The sequence below is a fragment of the Dromaius novaehollandiae genome, chromosome 18 (assembly GCF_036370855.1).
Source record: "Dromaius novaehollandiae isolate bDroNov1 chromosome 18, bDroNov1.hap1, whole genome shotgun sequence".
In the NCBI taxonomy this organism is placed as follows: Eukaryota; Metazoa; Chordata; class Aves; order Casuariiformes; family Dromaiidae; genus Dromaius; species Dromaius novaehollandiae.
In genome coordinates, this window is record NC_088115.1 from 13,798,821 (window position 1) to 13,815,263 (window position 16,443).

Consider the following 16,443-nt stretch of genomic DNA (forward strand, 5'->3'; position numbering starts at 1 on the left):
GAGGAGCAAAGGCTTGCGATGGAAGCGTTGGGCTGGAACAGCATCACCAACCTCCGCTCATTTTCAATCTGGATCACGATATCCAGGAGCAGGAGCCTTTGGACGTGGCATCCAGAGAATACCAGGCAGTGTTACCTGCAATCAGTAGGGCTTATGCAGAAGCTCTTCAGGATATTGCAACAGACAACGTCTCGGTTGCAGATTACTCCCAGGATCCAACAGCGACCCCCTGCTGCAACGCCCAGCACGTGGCCTGCCGATGCCAAGCTCACGGGTCTCGTGCAGCCTTGCTGGACCATGGCACAGAAAGAGCAAAGCGGCTTTGTGTTTAATCAAGTAATTGCTCAAGCTGCTCCTTTTCTGATTCTGGCTTGTGTTAATGGGACTGTCATTCAAACCGGCTCCAGCCTTGAGGTTGGCCATGGAGGACAGGGATGGAGGCTGTGGTTCCCTTCGCTCTGTGCTATAAAACAGCGTAGGTGAGTTGAGTGTATGGGCATGTGGAGGGGGTCCCCTTTCCTGCAGCTCATCACAGACCAGGACTGTCCCTGCGGCAGACCTGTCCTGTGTTGCTGGAGCAGCAGGTCATTACAGTACCTGGTGGTTCTGGGCTTGTGGAAGTACAGAAAGGAGGCAAGGTTTTGTAAAGCTCTTTTGCTGAGAAAGAGTCAGGACTTGGATGAAAATTACCTTCTCCAAGACCTGGCTTTTGGAAAGAATTCCTCTGGGAAATTCTCTTGCCTTTCCACGATAGAAAATGAACCTTACAGAAGAGGGCCTCTGGGAGCACGAGGAAGGGAAGGAAGGGGCCCACAACCTCTGAACAAACATCCCTTGCTTGATGTTGAGAGCCTGGAAGTTTGTTGTAGAGAGAATATTTCCTGCCTTTTCCATGTCAGGACAAGGTGAGTGCTCTGGGAAATGAAACACCTGCTTCTCTAGCTGCCAAGTGAGGTTTTTTTCAACAGGGGTTGCATTAAAGACCACAACTCTCTGTAAAAGAAAGAGGGTTTGGGGCTCGTAGTGACGGCTGCCCTGGACTTCCCTGGCATCCTGCTGGGCACGATGCTCGGCTTGCGCTAAGGCTGCTCTGCACTGACACAGCGGAGATCAGAGATTGTTCTGAGATGACAAGTAGCCAAGTCGCAGTATTTTGAAAGGCTGCTTGGAAATGCGTGGGAGAGGTGTGTGCTGCAGAACTGGGGTAACTCTTCCCTGTCACCTCTCTTTTGAAGGACCAGTGATGTAACTGCATTTTTGGGGGAGTCGAGTGGAAGGTGTCTGCCCCTAAAACTCCCAGCAGATCAGGGCTGCAGGCAGAGCTGCAAAGGCAAAATCAAAGGTGCAGCTGTAACTTCGAAATGGCCAGGATTTCTCAGCAGCTGAATGAGGGTTTTCTGAAACAGTTTGGACTCAGATTTAGGCAACCAGATCCTTTTCTTGAATCCGTCCATAGGTAGCTTGTCTAAAGCAAAGCAAGGAGTTAAACGAGCAACAGGGAGCTGGGAGTTGTAATTACGGGCAGCTCTGCCGGGATTTAGATGGGCTGCGCGACAGTTTGCAACTAAGCCTGGCCTGCAGCCTCCTCACCTCCCTTGCTGGCACCAGATGAAAGTGGCAATGCTCCGCGGACTTGGCCAGGTCGCGCTGGCCCAGGTGTGGCCGAGAGCAGCCTTCCTTTCACCAGGGCCCCAAACCCACTCTCCCACGCGCTAAAACTTAATCAAGACTGACATCTTTAGGGCCCCACAAAGAACAGCAGGAGCACAGGCAGCGAGCAGCCGGGGACAGACCGTGACTTTATTCAGTCTTTAACCATAGCAAACTGCATCTTCTCTAATATCACTGCAAAAATACTTTGCCTGGGTAAAATAGTATGTATATACTGTACAAAGACATAAGTTCAATATATCTTCCTATAAGTACATTTATACACATAAAACAGCATAAATTAGAAAAGGGAAAACCAAGTATATAAAATTCTGGTTACATACAAATCTGATTAAATTAGCATTTACACTGTGGTTCTAACATATAATTTGTTAAATATAGCAATGTGCATACAGTACATGACCACCCCACCCAGACACCAATTCGAACAAGGGGCTAGCGGGGCCAGGTATTCAGTTAAACATACTGTAGTTAAAAGCAGTGGCCCACCTTGGATTTTTTTCCTCTTCTTTGAGACTCACAAATCTACTCTTCGATATTCCTGGCTCTTCCAAAGAACCTCCCAGCAGCTGTCCTAAGCGCGGATGTTTGCTTCTCATCATGACCTCTTCGCTTTGCCCGGCTGACCTCCACGGCACAAGATTATCTACCAAAATCAAAACAGAACGGCCTTAACTTTTTTCCCAGCAACAGGGTGTGTTTCAAGTTGGTTTTACGCACATGGGAGGAGAAGGGGGAGGGAAGTCCTGCGGTGTTTTACTTTCCATTTAAAGGGAGATTTGTGAGCTGGTTTATTTATTTTCCCCCTCCCCAAATTTATAGTCCTGAGAACAGGAACCATCTGGCTCGGTGATAAATGTGTCCTGTATCTAGCTGGCATGGCGCTGCTGAGCACAGACGCACTTGCACAAATTCGATTGCTAAGGGGGGGACTCGTTCACCTCGCTAACGTCCTCCCAAAAGTTAAGCCCCCAGGGTGGCTGGAGGGGAGAGGAGCGCGACATCTACCACCGTGTCTCTCTGGGCACTGCAGACAGAGGCAAGAGTTACACACCTACATTTTAGACTCAGTTAGGAGAGAGGAGTCTTATCCTAAGTATCAGCAAAACTTTTTAGCGAAAGAATAAAGCAGCAACATACAGGGAATAGGCAGCAGCAAGGACTTCAAAATGCTTCATGTTGGCTACTCGTGTTTAAACACAAGCCCCAGGAACAGAGACCTGTGGAAAGATTTACACCTGATTCTGGATAAAGCTTGGGCAGAGCTGTGGGTTTGCCGCATTACCCTAGGTGGGTATCTCTGCTTGGACACTAACCACGGGTCTCCCTTTGGGTCAGCTCCAGCCTTTCCAACAGTGCCCTGTGTTTCCCAGCCTGACAGATGCGGTCCCCACAGCCTCAGCTGCAGGACGGTCTGCCCAAGATCTGTCTCTCGATGGGCTTTGGGAGCATCACTTGCCCATTCTGAGGATCGTGACATTGGCACTGGATCGTACGTTGCCAGAGGGACCTCAGTTAATACAGTGATAAGCTGGGCTTCGTCCTGCAAGCCCCAGCTGCCCCAAACGCCTGCGGGAGTTAGAGGGGCAGGAGTTGCTCTGAGGAACAGGAGGCCGGACAGATTCTGCCAAAGTTGCTCATCCCCCTTGTGATGAAAGATTATGAGTAGAGCTCCGCAGCAAAATCTTTTGCCTTTCCTATCCCAACAGTCAGCTGCTAAAAAACAAAAAAAACCCACTTAAAATCAGTAGTGTCACGTCTGCACAACTGAAAGAGGGAAATGCCATCCAGGCAAATAGTGAGGAGGAACATGAACAAATACAGGTCACACGTAGCCAAAGACGGGGCGATAACCTGGTTGCCTGTATTAAGAATCCGTGGTTTGGACAAGCGGGGACATGCGCAGACCCCACGCCGGGGCACTGATCGAGGGGACGTCCCTGCCGCCTGCGGACAGCCGCACGCTGCGGTGGGGACGTCGGGGTGCTGTGGGGCTGCGGTGCACAGGCCGCTGGGCGCTGGAGGCACGGCCGGGCTAACGCTCCTGCCCGTCCTTCCAGGGAGTAACCGCAGCGACCGGTTGCTGCTTAACGCTGATCATCAGGACGAGACCTGCACGAACCTACTCGGGCTCTGCATGCAGCCAGCCAGTGCCTCTCGGGCTCCAGGCTTAGTTTATTTGACTTAATGAAACAGCTCTCCTGATAAAACCTTCAGATCAACTCTGTTCCTGAGGCTTTGATTCTCCGAGCCTGCAAAAGAGTGCAGCCAAACACAGGCATTGATGGTGTACGCCTGGAAAAGCACTCGGAAATCTGCTAAAAGAAACCACCTTTTCTACTGGATTTCAGAAGTTTTAAAAGATCTGCTGGTAGGTATTCTTCAGGTCCTCACATGCCATATTATTTCATTCTTGCTGAATCCTGTAGGATTTCTTGTGTAAAACCTTGTAACACTACCCAAAAACTTTTCTAAACGTGGTTTTTTGGGGCAACGAGGGTAGCTCCTGAAAGGCTGAGCTGGCTGCGCAGCCAGGCTGGTGTCCGCAGTGCACTGCCAGGCACGAAGCATATACCAACAACTCCCCAAACTGCTGCAAACTTCTGCAACTCCAGTGAACTAGTACAAAAGTGGCAACTGCTTGGACAGATAATCGGAAAACAGCAGGAACTGACACACCATTTGCAGCCGTAACTGTAGGTAAAACTAGAAGCGACTGTCAAATAAACGGAGCTGGGTTCATTCCTCCCCTACTGCAAGGGTTTTGATCACTCAGAAGGGTGATGCAGCTCCTCCCAGCCAGTCTCAAGCACAGCATCTTTTCCTCGGGGTAGCTTTTAGCCTGCTGTCCATCTCAATAACATCCGAGTACTTTCCGCATAAGATCAACAGCAATTCCAAACTCCCTAGTGGACCTGAAAGCATTTAATCCACCCCTATCAATGCAAGCAAGATACGTAATTGAACTTGTTTAACCTCGTGCTACAGGATTCCTCAGCAGTACTGGCATAATCAGTAACAACAGCCACATTAATTCTTGTTGAGGTCAGTTTTTAAAATCACGCAAGTCCTCCCTGGGTTTCTCATCTCTTCTCTGACCTGTCCCTCCTCCTAGTTAATGAAGAGGCAGTTTCCTGCAATCAGCAACAGACTTTGTGTTAGAGTGAAGCTGTATTTCCTTACTATTAACAACCGAGCCTCTGAAGTTCTGCTCACCAGCACTTGAGGTCAGGGGAAGGCAAAACGTTTTAAAACAGAGAGGCACCGCTGGCTTCTAAGCACTGCTCTTTCCCCAGAAGTATGTCTAAGTTCAAAGCCATACTCGTGGCGTGGGCTGTGGGTGAATATTCCATTTTGTCACAAGTTTTGAGGTTTCTAAACGTCTTTTTGTTGCACACTGAAAGACAAACAAAACCCTTCCCATGTTTCCACAAAAGAGAATGCTGTCAAAACATTTTTGTTGGATAAGGTCAGGTTTTCTCTCCCTTCTTCGCACAGAAGTGACCGATCCCTGAAACCCCTTCTGAACAAGTCACTGGGACTGAACATTTCAGCACTGAGAAAACAACAGAGTTCAGTGAAAATCCAGAGCATCAAAACATCCTGACCAGCTCTCCTTACAAACTAACACAGCAGGAGCCAGTGCTGCACTGGCAAGGAGACCAGATGCAAACCACATTACCTTCAGCAACAGAGGGGAAAAGCCTGAAGTCCTAGCTGCAGACACTATCTGGAAGCTCCTATTGCTAAGCCACCATATCAACGAGTATTTTTGGAAAGCTCCTTCCCTCCCACACCACCTCCTCCCTACGTTACACATGTAAGTTGCTCTGTCAGATTAATTACAGCACAGGATTTTGACAGATCAAAGTCCATTTAATAAAGCGCCTGCTGTTGTACAGCAGGGGTTTGGGGCTGCTTTTATACTGTGTAGTCCCAGCAGGCAGACTCATTCAGCAGCAGCGTGAGTCCTGCTTGCTGGCGTTTGCTTGTCCCCGAACCACATGTTCAAGTGTAGGTTCATAGAAAGAAGCAAAGGATTTCTTTCTGGCCCTGCTGCTCCTAGGAACATTCCTTCCAGATGCCTGGGCCAGCAGCTCGGACAAGAGGGGAGACATTTTAAATATCCTTCCTAGGTACTGGAATAGGACAAACAGAAAGCTTTTGTTCCGAGTTTGCAATAGGTTACGCTACAGGTAACAAAAGAGAATTGGTCCACAGTTTATATGACTTGAAGAGCTGGATTTAGGTAGTGTTTAAAATGGAGTCATGAGCTAGTCATCTTTTACATAACACTTTGCATCAGTTTAAAGTGCCTGACAGAGGAGGTCAGTCTCAACATATGGAACAAATCCTGGGACCCCAGTAAAGTTTTTACTTCCTCCTCCTTCAGGCAAAATTCCAACAGCAGGATGTGTAAAAACAGAGTAAGGGATTCAAAAGTCTGCCAAATTTATAACTTGAAATCCATTACAATATGCTGCTGTATTAATGCATTACTATTATGAAGACACTGCTGATTACAACCAGGTCATATCATGGTAACCAAACTCTGTCCATTTAAGGGTTAAATATTTAACATAATAAATGCTTGTGTAATAGGAAGAGGAGCAGGAGAGACACTGCCAGGCTTATGTTAGATTTTTTAAAAGCCAGTATGTCCTTCCAATACCAACTGAGAAAGTGCCATTTAAAAATTGTAAAATGGTTTAAAACTCTGTTAGGATTTTCATCTTTGTATTCGGAAAAGGAGTTTCCTTTTTAGTTAGCTTGGAAATAAGGAGACCGGTGAGATTCAGTTATGTCCCGGTTGCTTTCCCATTCACTAACACAACTGACTGAAAATGCTGCAGGGAATATTAAGTGTTTATTTCTAAATGATGGTGTTTTTCAAATTAAAGCTATTCCTGTTAATAGTCAAGATATGTGCAAGGCACAAAGGTCAGATCTGGATCTGAATGTCATTCTGCACCTGAACTTCATTCAGCTAGTTTGTTCAGATCCATCTCTAATTATTAGGTTTGATCATCTTTCCCCATCCCTAGCTGCCATTGAGTGGGGGTGTAATCTTCCTGGCACTGTCCCTATAGCTTAATTAGTTACGTTAAGCTTCACAGTGAATTGGGACAAGCTGGGGGCAACAAGATCTCTTCTGTAAGAGGTTAATACTTTCTTCTTAGCATGAGGGTTGTATTGCTGTTTTAGGGATCCTGAATGCTCACAGGAGGAAACTCATTCTCGTCATCAAGACACACTGGTCCAGTTGCAAACTCATGCTCTGGGATAACCTCTCCTCGCAGGGCACCACCATCCTCTGAATAACCTGCCAAAGTAAAAATACCAAACATTAAGGATAAACAGATCTTGGCAAAAAAATCAGGAGATCTGACTTCTACACCCATGGCTTTAACTCTTGGAAACCAGGTTGGCAGCAAGTGCTGTCTGACAAACTGTAAAACAAGACTGGATGTGGTTACTGCTCTTCTAGTGGGCTTCTGCACAAGGAGGAGTATGGAAGAGAGTCCTGGGAAGCAGAACAAAACTCCTGACCTGTTCTCAGGGGCAGAGGATGAACCGTGAGCTCCAGAGATTCCTGCCACCCCAGCCTGCATTGCCCAAGTAACGTTTCTGGCTGCAACGTGCCTTTGGAAGTTCAAGGACTTCCTATTTTGCTCCATGAGGCTTTTGTGCATCTGCCTGAGGAAGGACTTGACACTTACCTGGCATGGTTGAAGTTGAAGGCACTGTACTTTGTCTGGCTACAGTTGCTGCGTAAGATTGAGGTAATGGAGGCTGGAGGTCATTTTCTTTGTTCTCCTCCGTCTTTCCTGAGCCAAGCAGACTAATTGTACAGGAACAAGGGAGAGGAAAAGAGTTAGCTCTGATCCTGCCTGTGTCTCCTCCAGCATTGGTTAGGGCACACACACACACATCCATGTCACCTTGAAACACATCACCCATCTGTAACACTGCATCCAGGCACCGACTGCAGCCCGAGCAGTGCTGCAGAGGAGGAGCTCATTGTTCTCTACAAATAAAGCAGGAGGGGAAAAGATAGGGAAAGCGCTACTACAGCTACAGGACAATGCTGGCAAGAGATTAGAAAGGAGAAGACTGGCCACAAAAACTTTAGATCACAAAGACAAACAGTGTTTCTAGCCACAGAAGAGGCTACGGAGGGCTTGCAACAGGAGTGGAATAGGTGGGTAAAGCAGCACTGCCTAGTTTAGGATGGAGTTTGAGCAGAGATATGCTATGATGTAATTTAACTCATGACCCAAGAGGCCCCTTCTGATGCTAAAAGAGGAACCCACATAGGAAGCCAGCTCCGGACTGCCAGCTGACAACAGGAGCACCCGGGCGTCCGCGGCGTCTGAAGGAGGCAGGCAGGCTGGAGCACGCTGGACAGCTCAGCTCTGAAGCGCTTTTGTTTTGTGACTTTTAAAAAACTGCTGGCATTTTCCTGGCTGTCAGCCACGTCACTACTTAGAGTACATGTTACATCCCACCCCACCCCGAAGGCGTCACATCTGGAGCCAAATAGCCCAGATGTGGGGTTATGTGCTTATTCGAATTTGCATACAAACTAAACAGCAGCACAGAAAACTCCCCTTTGTCACCACAAGCTGCATGCGTGAGTGCATGCATGCATGTGCGTGTGTGCTTGCTTAGGGAAGCTCCCAGTCTTGCTCCACATGATCACAGCCCTGAAATCCTCTCTCTAGCACCCAGCCAGGCCTGAAGGAGGGACTCGGTTCTCCTGCCACCCTGGCTGGCTGGTGTAGGAGACACCTCCTAAGACCCAGCCTGCCCAGCTCTGCCACCTAGGCTGAAATGTCCCAGGGCTGCCTAGGGATCTGAAATGTCTGTGGTTTCTTCTGCAGAAAGCCCTGAGTCCCTGCCTGCTGGTGTGGGTCCCACGGGGATCTCTCAGATTGGACAGCTAAAATCACATGTCACTTCTGACATCCTTGCTCCTACAGCTCCATTTTGTATTTTCAGGGGATATTTCTGTTACTTTTTAAAGGTCAGCCTCTGTATCAAATGTGCCTGGAGCACCAGTGCACTCAAGGTGTAGTTACCTGTGTTTCTTAATTAAGACACACTCCCCTCCATCTTGCGGGTCCAGGTTGTAGATATAGAGATGTCCATCTGACGTTGTCACTAACAATCGAGGCAGCTTCTGAATCCTAATGAGAAAAGCATGAGCCCGAATGCACACATCTGTGTATAGAGCCAAGCGTTTGCAGCAAGGAGAAAGGGTTAAACCTCTGCATCCCCCCGCCCTTGTACTGCTACTTGCTAAGGAGGGACTTCCAGCCACCAGCAGAGCTGCTTCCAGAAGAACATGCCTGGTCTAAGAGCATCCACACAAGTGGCTGCACTAACTGGCAATCCACAGGCCTAAGTTATTGCTGACAGTTAAGAAAGGGCAGCACAGCCTGACCTCTACCCCGATCCTGGACTCTTTCATCCGTGGGAGCCTGTGGAAGGTAGCCCAGATGTGGAAAGCACACACATACGCACACATGCACTGCTCTGCAGGTGCAAGATAATGGACAACAGTTGTGTTCTGCGTAGATAGCTACATCTGTCCACCAGCTGGTGTGACAGAGGGAACACAGATGTTATTACGTACGTGGAAAGGGCACAGATGTTCCTTTGTCCAGAGATGTTTAAGCGGACAGTAGCAAAGGCTCGATCCTGGTTCATCATTCCTGATACTTGAGCAGGGAGGTAGTTGGTGGCAGCCTGGAACATCTTTCCCATGTAACCACTCCAGGTTGGAGGCTCTTCTGGTCGGCTGAGGGGAGGGTCACAAAGCAGCAACAGTAAGGCTACTGCAGCTAGCCAGAACAGATCAGGAACAGCTGAAATGTCCTGATCTCAAGGCTTCCTTTGGAACTGTACACAACTGTACCGCTGTGCATCCTTGCACAACCCCTTCCTTTCCTATCAGGGAGGGCTGATTTGTTGGCACCAAGGAAAAACAATGCAGTGCTGATCCTTGCTGTGCACTTTCTCTTCCCGGTTCCCACTGCAGCGTTAGAACCCTGGATACAGCCATTAGAAAGAACCTTGCTTTAATGTGGGCTAGAGAAGTGGTCATTAAAATATACCAGCTTAGCTGTAAAAATCTTTATCCCCTCCTTTGCTGTGGGGAGGAATGGGAAGAACTTAACTTTTGTCAGTCCAAAAAAAGCTCAGAACAGCCACTTTTGAAGTAATGGGGACTTTGCAAGACTGACTTCGATACAGAGCACTAAGCTGTGTATTTTCCAAGGCTTCAGGAGCACTAGGTAGGAGCAATGTGTCTTTCTGGCCTGTCACATGGAAGGAGGACAGATTAGAGAGCACTATGAAGCCTACAAGGAGAGGATGGATACAGCAGACTCTCAATGAAAGAGCTGGAGTAACAGCGTCTCTCCATTCATGTCATCCCCCCACCATGCCACGGCAGGCTCTCAGGGTGGTAGCTTCACAGAGTGCGGAGGCTGACAAGAAGGATGCAGTGTGTAGCTTTTCAAAGTAGTGAGTCCCTCAAGACAGGAAGCAAAAGAGATGGTTTGCAGCTAGTGTTGTCCGTGGAGAATACATGGTGAAACGGAGGCCAGCTGTGCAGTGGCAGATACCCGAGGCAGACACACCCCAGGAGCAAGCAGGTAAACCCAGGGCCCCCTCACCTGTCAGTGAGATGTTCCAGTTTAAAGATGTGCACAGTCTCCGTGTTACTTGAAGCACACAGGAACTGAGAATCCATACTGAATACCAGAGAGCTGATGTTCACATACCTAGCGTCAAGGAAAGACAAGACTGGTTACATCATGGCACACCACCAAATGGGAACTGTTAGGTTTTGCTCACAGACAAGAGGATGGAGAGGAAAGAGAGCCTCATACGCTGAGAAAAGCACCGTGCCTGTCTGCTGCTGAGGCTGCAGGCTGACTAGCATTTCTCTAATCCCCTCCTTCAGCAGAGCTGAGTTAGTGACAAAAGCCAGGGAGGTGGCAACATCCTTGCTCACACAGCTGTTTGTGGAGAAAACATCTGTGCTTCCCTTTCTAGAGCAGCTAAAGCATCTGGTACTGCAGAGGCCAGGGAAGATGTGCAAAGCACCGGATAGTCCAGATACATGTGACATCTCTTCCTGTGCAGGCTCACCAGGGCCAGGGTGTCTCCGTTATGGCAGTCTCTGCACTACTAGAAGTCGGTATAAAAAAATCACAGGCAGGTCAGGGAAGCAGGACAGGAAGAAATCTGGAAACAATCTACTGAAAACACTTGAGGGAGTCTGCTGAATGGGAGCAACAGCCCGTCCCTGCCTTCAGACTTGGGGTCTGCCCCAAAGACTTGGTAGCTTCAAAACAACCCCTTTGAGAAGGCAAGAGTCAGGAGGATAACTTTGGGGACTTCATTATTTTAAGTAAGAAACAAAGAAGAACACAGCAAATGGACTGAATCTACCTCTGTTCTCTGTCACTGCCCTGTTCTGCAACACACTGAATTGAACCACTAAACTCGCCAGAGGCAACTGGGAGCAGCGTGGCTGTCTGGCACAATGACATTTCTATTTGATATGCTCATTCTTGTTTTCTTTCTGTAAAAGATGCCAAAGCCACCAGGATCTGACGTTGTCATGTCCCTCTGTTTACATTTCTGCTCCTAGAGCCCTCTGTATACTTGTCACTGATGGAGGAATGAACTGACCTTTTCATCCCTCGACGGAATTCGTAGAGCTTTTGCCCACCAGGAATGGAAAATACACGAATGACTGTGCCCTGCAAAAAATGCAAGTGGAAAGATCACATGGGAACAAGGCAAAGAGCGAGAGCCCCTTTTCCAACACACCAAAAAGAGTCAGTACACGCAAAGACTGCTCCTGTTTGTCAGCCAGGATACCCCTGAACCTGGGGTAAACCTGAACCCAATAAATTGGCCTCTTACAAGTCAGCATCCTTCCGTTTGCCCCTCTCCTCGGTCAGCTCTGTTTAAAAAAGCACTGCTCAGAGCTCCTGTTCTCCATGTACCGGGCCGCTGATGCACCAGAGCCAGCGGTGACCCCACTGCCGGCTGTGGGCCGAGAGCAGCAGGCAGCGAGGCGGATGCTCGAAGCAGCGCTCACTCACTTTTTCAGAAGCGCTTGCCAGCTTCGACCCGGTGGAGTTGAAGGTTAGAGCAGCCAGAGGCCCATCGTGGGCAGGAATTGTGCAGGCTGTTTTCTGTAGGACAGAAAGTAATGTGAATGTAAAGAGACATGCTGCTCCTCAAATGTGTAAGAAGAGGGCGTTCCCTGCCTTGAACCTGTCTAGGGCAGTCTGTATGTGTTCCTGGGATCGTAATGCGGTTAGGGTGTCCCTCCAACACCCTCAGCATTTCTTATCTCAGCTCTGCCTCACGCTCCATCTTCCACCTACCACAGTCACTGTGATTAAGCAAAGCTCATTTCAGCTGCAGAAGTCCTCAGCTCCCAATCTCTCTAGACCAGGCTGCAGGAAAGCAAATGCACCTTCTCTGAAGCCCGGCATTTTTTTTGTGCAGAGAAGGAGCTGACCTCCATGCAGTTTGCTCTCTGCACACCATGACTGTACAGTAAATATTGCTGCAGCAACACCACCCTGATACCTGCAGGGAGCCCAGGCCCTTGCTAGTACCTCTCACAGCAGCAGCGTGCGTTTTCCCCTTGTGCTCTGCTCCTCCCCTGCTGCAGATCCTTAGCCTCTTCTAGTTCCCACTGCACGTACAGAGCGACAGCGTTATGTAATCCAAAGCCCTGGCATAAACAGCAGATAATCAAGACCCTGCTTCTAGCCAGGGACAGATTTCCTGAGGGGCTGCGGACACCTCGCCCTCCCCAACGGCTCTGGTTCAGCATCACTTCCAGCCCGTGGGCTGGCAGAGCAGCTGCCCAGGGCCTGTGCTGCGGCTGCGGCTGGAGCAGCTCCAACCCTCCGTGAGCCACCTGGGTCACATCCCGCGCACTGGATATGCTGCTGCAGCTCCCATAGGGCATCTGCTCTCAGGCTGTAGGGCATTGATCCCGTTTTCTTTATTATCCGGTACTGGGAAATGGATGTCCTGATCTCAGAGAGGCAGTCCAACATGGGCTGGGGAACGTGCCTGCCCCGGGCAGCCGATTCCCCCGCAGTCCAGCTCGGCAGAGTGCACTTGTTCCTCCCTCCCAAAGGCCCCGCTGGCTCTGCTGCGGCTCTGTTTGTTTCCAGTCCCTGCCGGTATCCAAACGGGCGAGCTTTGCACTTACCAAAGTATTTCCGTCGTAAAGCACGATCTCTCCGCTGGTCGCGCTGCCGGGATAAGCCAAGTAGGAGTTGGCGTGGTTAATGGAGAGAGCGCACAGACCTGGCAAGGCAAGAAGAACGCAGCTGAGGCCGTTTGCCGGCGGAGGACAACACGCAGAACCGCGGCCATGGACGCGGCAGGGGGTCAGGCGCTGTCTCGCTCCGGTACCGGGAGCGCGCGGGGCACCGCTGGCAATCCCTCGGCCGTGGGGACATCTGCTGGTGCGGGACAGTACGGCTCCCTTCCCCGCTGCGTCCTCCCGGGCCCTGCTCAGAGGGAGCCTAGATTCTGCTTACTGTCAGGCTTGGCTTCTCCCCCGCAATCGTCTCTCGAGAAAGCACAAAGCACAGCAAGGGACACCTCGGTCTCGGGGCTGATAGGATTCCTGTCCAGACACACGGGGACACATCAGCTCCAGGGCGCAAGCGCGTGGCCAGCTCAGAAGAGCAGTGCAGTGGTACATGGCTACGGAGCCTGGGGCGGCTCGTGCAGTGCCGTTTCCTTTTTCTCCAAAAGGAGAAGGAGAGCAGAGAGACGAAACAAATGCCTTAGTTGTGCAGGGAGCTTCTGGTGCACAAGGGACTTGAACTTCGCTAAGTTTTAACCTCACGGGGAATTCTTCCCCATGGGCACAGGGAGGCCCATCCGCCTGTCCCCTCCCGGGACCTACGAAAGGAAAGCATCTCTTCCTCACTCTCATTTCTGCCGTTGGCTGAAGGCCCATCCCAGTGAATCCCGTCACGGACAGCAATGGATCTCACTTGCTGCCCGCAGCAGAAGCAGCGTCCTTGAACACGTGCTCACAGCCCTCTCGGGCAGGAGGCGAGGGTTCGACGTGACCCGAGCTGCCGACTCCCGCCGAGGGGTCCCACGTAGTCCCGCTTGCGGAGGCGGTTGCAGGGCTGAAGGTTATCGGGGACCCTGCCGGGCCCCGCTCTCCAAGCAGGAAGCGTGCACGTATGCAGACGTGCGCACACATGCTGTGCAACCCGTCTTGTCAGGACACTGTCCTGGCCCCGGCCCAGCAGCGGGGAAGAATCAGCTGAAGCTCTTGTTTTAGGTCATTGTTTATAGCTAAACAAAGAGGCTGCAGCGGAGCCAGGGAGCCGCAGGATCAGCCAGATCCAGTCCCTGTCAATCGAAGGCGTTTACCCCCTGCCAGGGACCCTGGGAGCATAGGAGTGGCAGCAGTTACGCGCAGGCAGTGGCACCCAAAGAGGGAGGGATAGGAGGAAAGCAAAGATAATCCTGAAGCTTTGATCATAAAGAGCGAGGTGCCTTTCCAGGGTGAACGACTTCCCCGGGCCGGGCAGCACGGGGAAGGCTCGGCGAAGCCCCTGCTCCGAGCGAAGGACGGAGAGAAGCCTGGAGCTAAACAAAGCAAGCTCTGAGCCGCCTGGGCTGTGAGTCACCCTCTCCCTCTGCCCCGCGCCTGTCTGGAAGAGGCGAACGGAAAACCAGGCCAGGGGAAAACACAAACACAAGTGTACTGAGCTGACCTCAGGGACACGCGGAGAACAAGGACCACAAGGGACACGGGGAGCCTTTGAAGATGCTCTTCTGCTCTCGACAGCCCTGGGGAGGGTCAGTGCACACAGCAGCAGGCCCGTGCCAGCAAGGCGCAGCCGTGGCGCTGGTGCTGCTCAGGATGGCACTTCTGGGAGTGCCACGTCACAGGTGACTTGCTCAAGCAGCATCGAAATAACCTACCACATGAGAGAAGCCTGTCCTTGCTCTAACATGAGCAGGTCCTGCTGCATCTGGAGCCTAGGGGGGAATCACAGGAACTGAGGCAACAGAGTGGTCTGACACTGGCTTGGGAGTCCCCGTCACCAGGAAGGGGGGGCCCGCTTTAAACAAAGAGGGACAAAGTGCCTGGTGGAAAAGCCCCTGTCAGAGCGGTCCTGCTGTCCTGCTGTCCCTCCTGCAGCTGAGCAGCAGCGATGCGATTCCCAAAGTTGTCCTCCCAGCTCCCTGAGATGTGCCCTCATGGCACACACATCAGCACGAGCACTGCAAACTCCTCGGTGCAAATCCCGACTCCGACGTGAGTCACCTTGCAGCCACGGCCCTCCCTTGAGCTGTCCTGCCCTCCTTGGACGGATCCGGGCAGAGATTTGCTGGGGAAAGGAGCCATCCTCCCTCTCCTCCAGCACCACAGACGCTCCCGTGTCTGCGTGTTCACGGTGATGGGTAGTCAGCCCCGTTCAGCCGTGTTACTCCAGGGACCTTGTTTCATTCCCTCTGGCTGCAGAGCAGATCAGACAAGCTCGTGTGCTGCTCGCCTGGAGCTGGAGAGCTCACAGACGAGCAGTGCGGTTTCCTCTCAGGACACAGATTCACTCCTTGTTTGAGCACACACAAAAAATAACAGACTCGCCCACCCCGGGCATTTTCCTCTCCTGCGTGGAGGAAGCTGGCCAAACATTACCAAGATGACAACCTCGAGCATGTGCAATCTTCCTGGAAAGGCCGTGCACATCGTCGCCGCAGGAAACACTGCTTCTCCAGCGCCTGGTCACAGCGTGTGCATGTGTGCGAAGGGAGCAAGAGGTCACCTCGCTTCCCCCCTGTCCCAAGACAACAGCTCTGGCTGCCTCTGCGTGCTGTAAGCACCCCCGGGGCCTGGCCCCACGCTCTGCCAAGCAGCCGAAGGAAAATGACGGACGCAGAGCTGGGTCCTGAGCAGTGGCAGCCAGAAATCTCACAACGACTGGCCAGTGGGTGTGCAGCAAATCCATGCACTCCACGGCTGGCTTTACAGTGCCCGGGATATGCACCAGGAGCCTGGGGGGGCCATGCTTGCTGCGTGCTCTAACAGCCCCACACAGATTTCTGCTCACAAAAGGCTTGATAAAAGAGTGCTTAAGACCCCACTGCCTTGACTTCCTGGACACACCGTCCTTGGGATCAGGCTTGGGACTAAAGCAGATGTTCCAGGGACGAAGGGAGCACATGTGGCAAGCACAACACTTGTCACTCAGCTCACTTCAGTGACAGCTGCTGCAGTAAAGGAGTTTTAAAAAATTAAGTACAAATGAAGTCCTGTGATCCGCAACAGCCCAGTCCTGTCCCAGCAATCGCCGATTGCTGGTGCTTTTAAGCTATGACCAGATCATTCTGCCCCACTGCAGAACAGCTCCAGGCATGGGTGTCCCCATCCTCGCTTGTGCGGCTGGGCTTTCTCAGGAAGGTTTTAAACTTTAATTATATTTGCAGCATTTAGTATGTTTAATCCACACGAAGACGCCATCTGTTAAGACCTGAGGTAGGTCAGGGGAGAAGCCAGGAACAGCGTCCCTTGAAAGCTCAGAAGCCAGGCGCGAGCACATCAATAACTTCACAACCAACCACCCTTGAAAAGATGCTGCAGTCTGCGACCGGGATATCACAGCAACATACGGCAGCGCTGCTGCAGGCACTCTGCCAAGTTTCCCTACTCGCAGCCAAAAATAGCTTCTCTCCCATTAACAG

General features: G+C 51.0%; 2 protein-coding genes across 10 annotated transcripts in view; one reads left to right on the top strand and one right to left on the bottom strand.

Moving 5' to 3' along the window:
- ARSG (arylsulfatase G) overlaps window positions 1-2,024 on the top strand; it is a 47,061-nt gene extending 45,037 nt beyond the window's left edge. For all 9 annotated transcript variants that reach the window (XM_064522776.1, XM_064522775.1, XM_064522773.1 and 6 more), the window contains one exon: window positions 1-2,024. In XM_064522776.1, the coding sequence (XP_064378846.1) occupies window positions 1-332 (332 nt within the window). In that variant the 3' untranslated portion in view covers window positions 333-2,024.
- The window catches only part of WIPI1 (WD repeat domain, phosphoinositide interacting 1), a 22,601-nt gene continuing 7,938 nt past the window's right edge, over window positions 1,781-16,443 (bottom strand). Inside the window, exons 5-13 of the mRNA XM_064522779.1 lie at window positions 12,932-13,029; window positions 11,799-11,891; window positions 11,380-11,450; window positions 10,356-10,463; window positions 9,311-9,475; window positions 8,754-8,861; window positions 7,392-7,513; window positions 6,894-6,994; window positions 1,781-2,317 (exon numbers count right to left, since the gene is read on the bottom strand). Of these exons, the coding sequence (XP_064378849.1) occupies window positions 2,270-2,317; window positions 6,894-6,994; window positions 7,392-7,513; window positions 8,754-8,861; window positions 9,311-9,475; window positions 10,356-10,463; window positions 11,380-11,450; window positions 11,799-11,891; window positions 12,932-13,029 (914 nt within the window). The 3' untranslated portion in view covers window positions 1,781-2,269. The remainder of the gene's footprint in view (window positions 2,318-6,893; window positions 6,995-7,391; window positions 7,514-8,753; window positions 8,862-9,310; window positions 9,476-10,355; window positions 10,464-11,379; window positions 11,451-11,798; window positions 11,892-12,931; window positions 13,030-16,443) is intronic.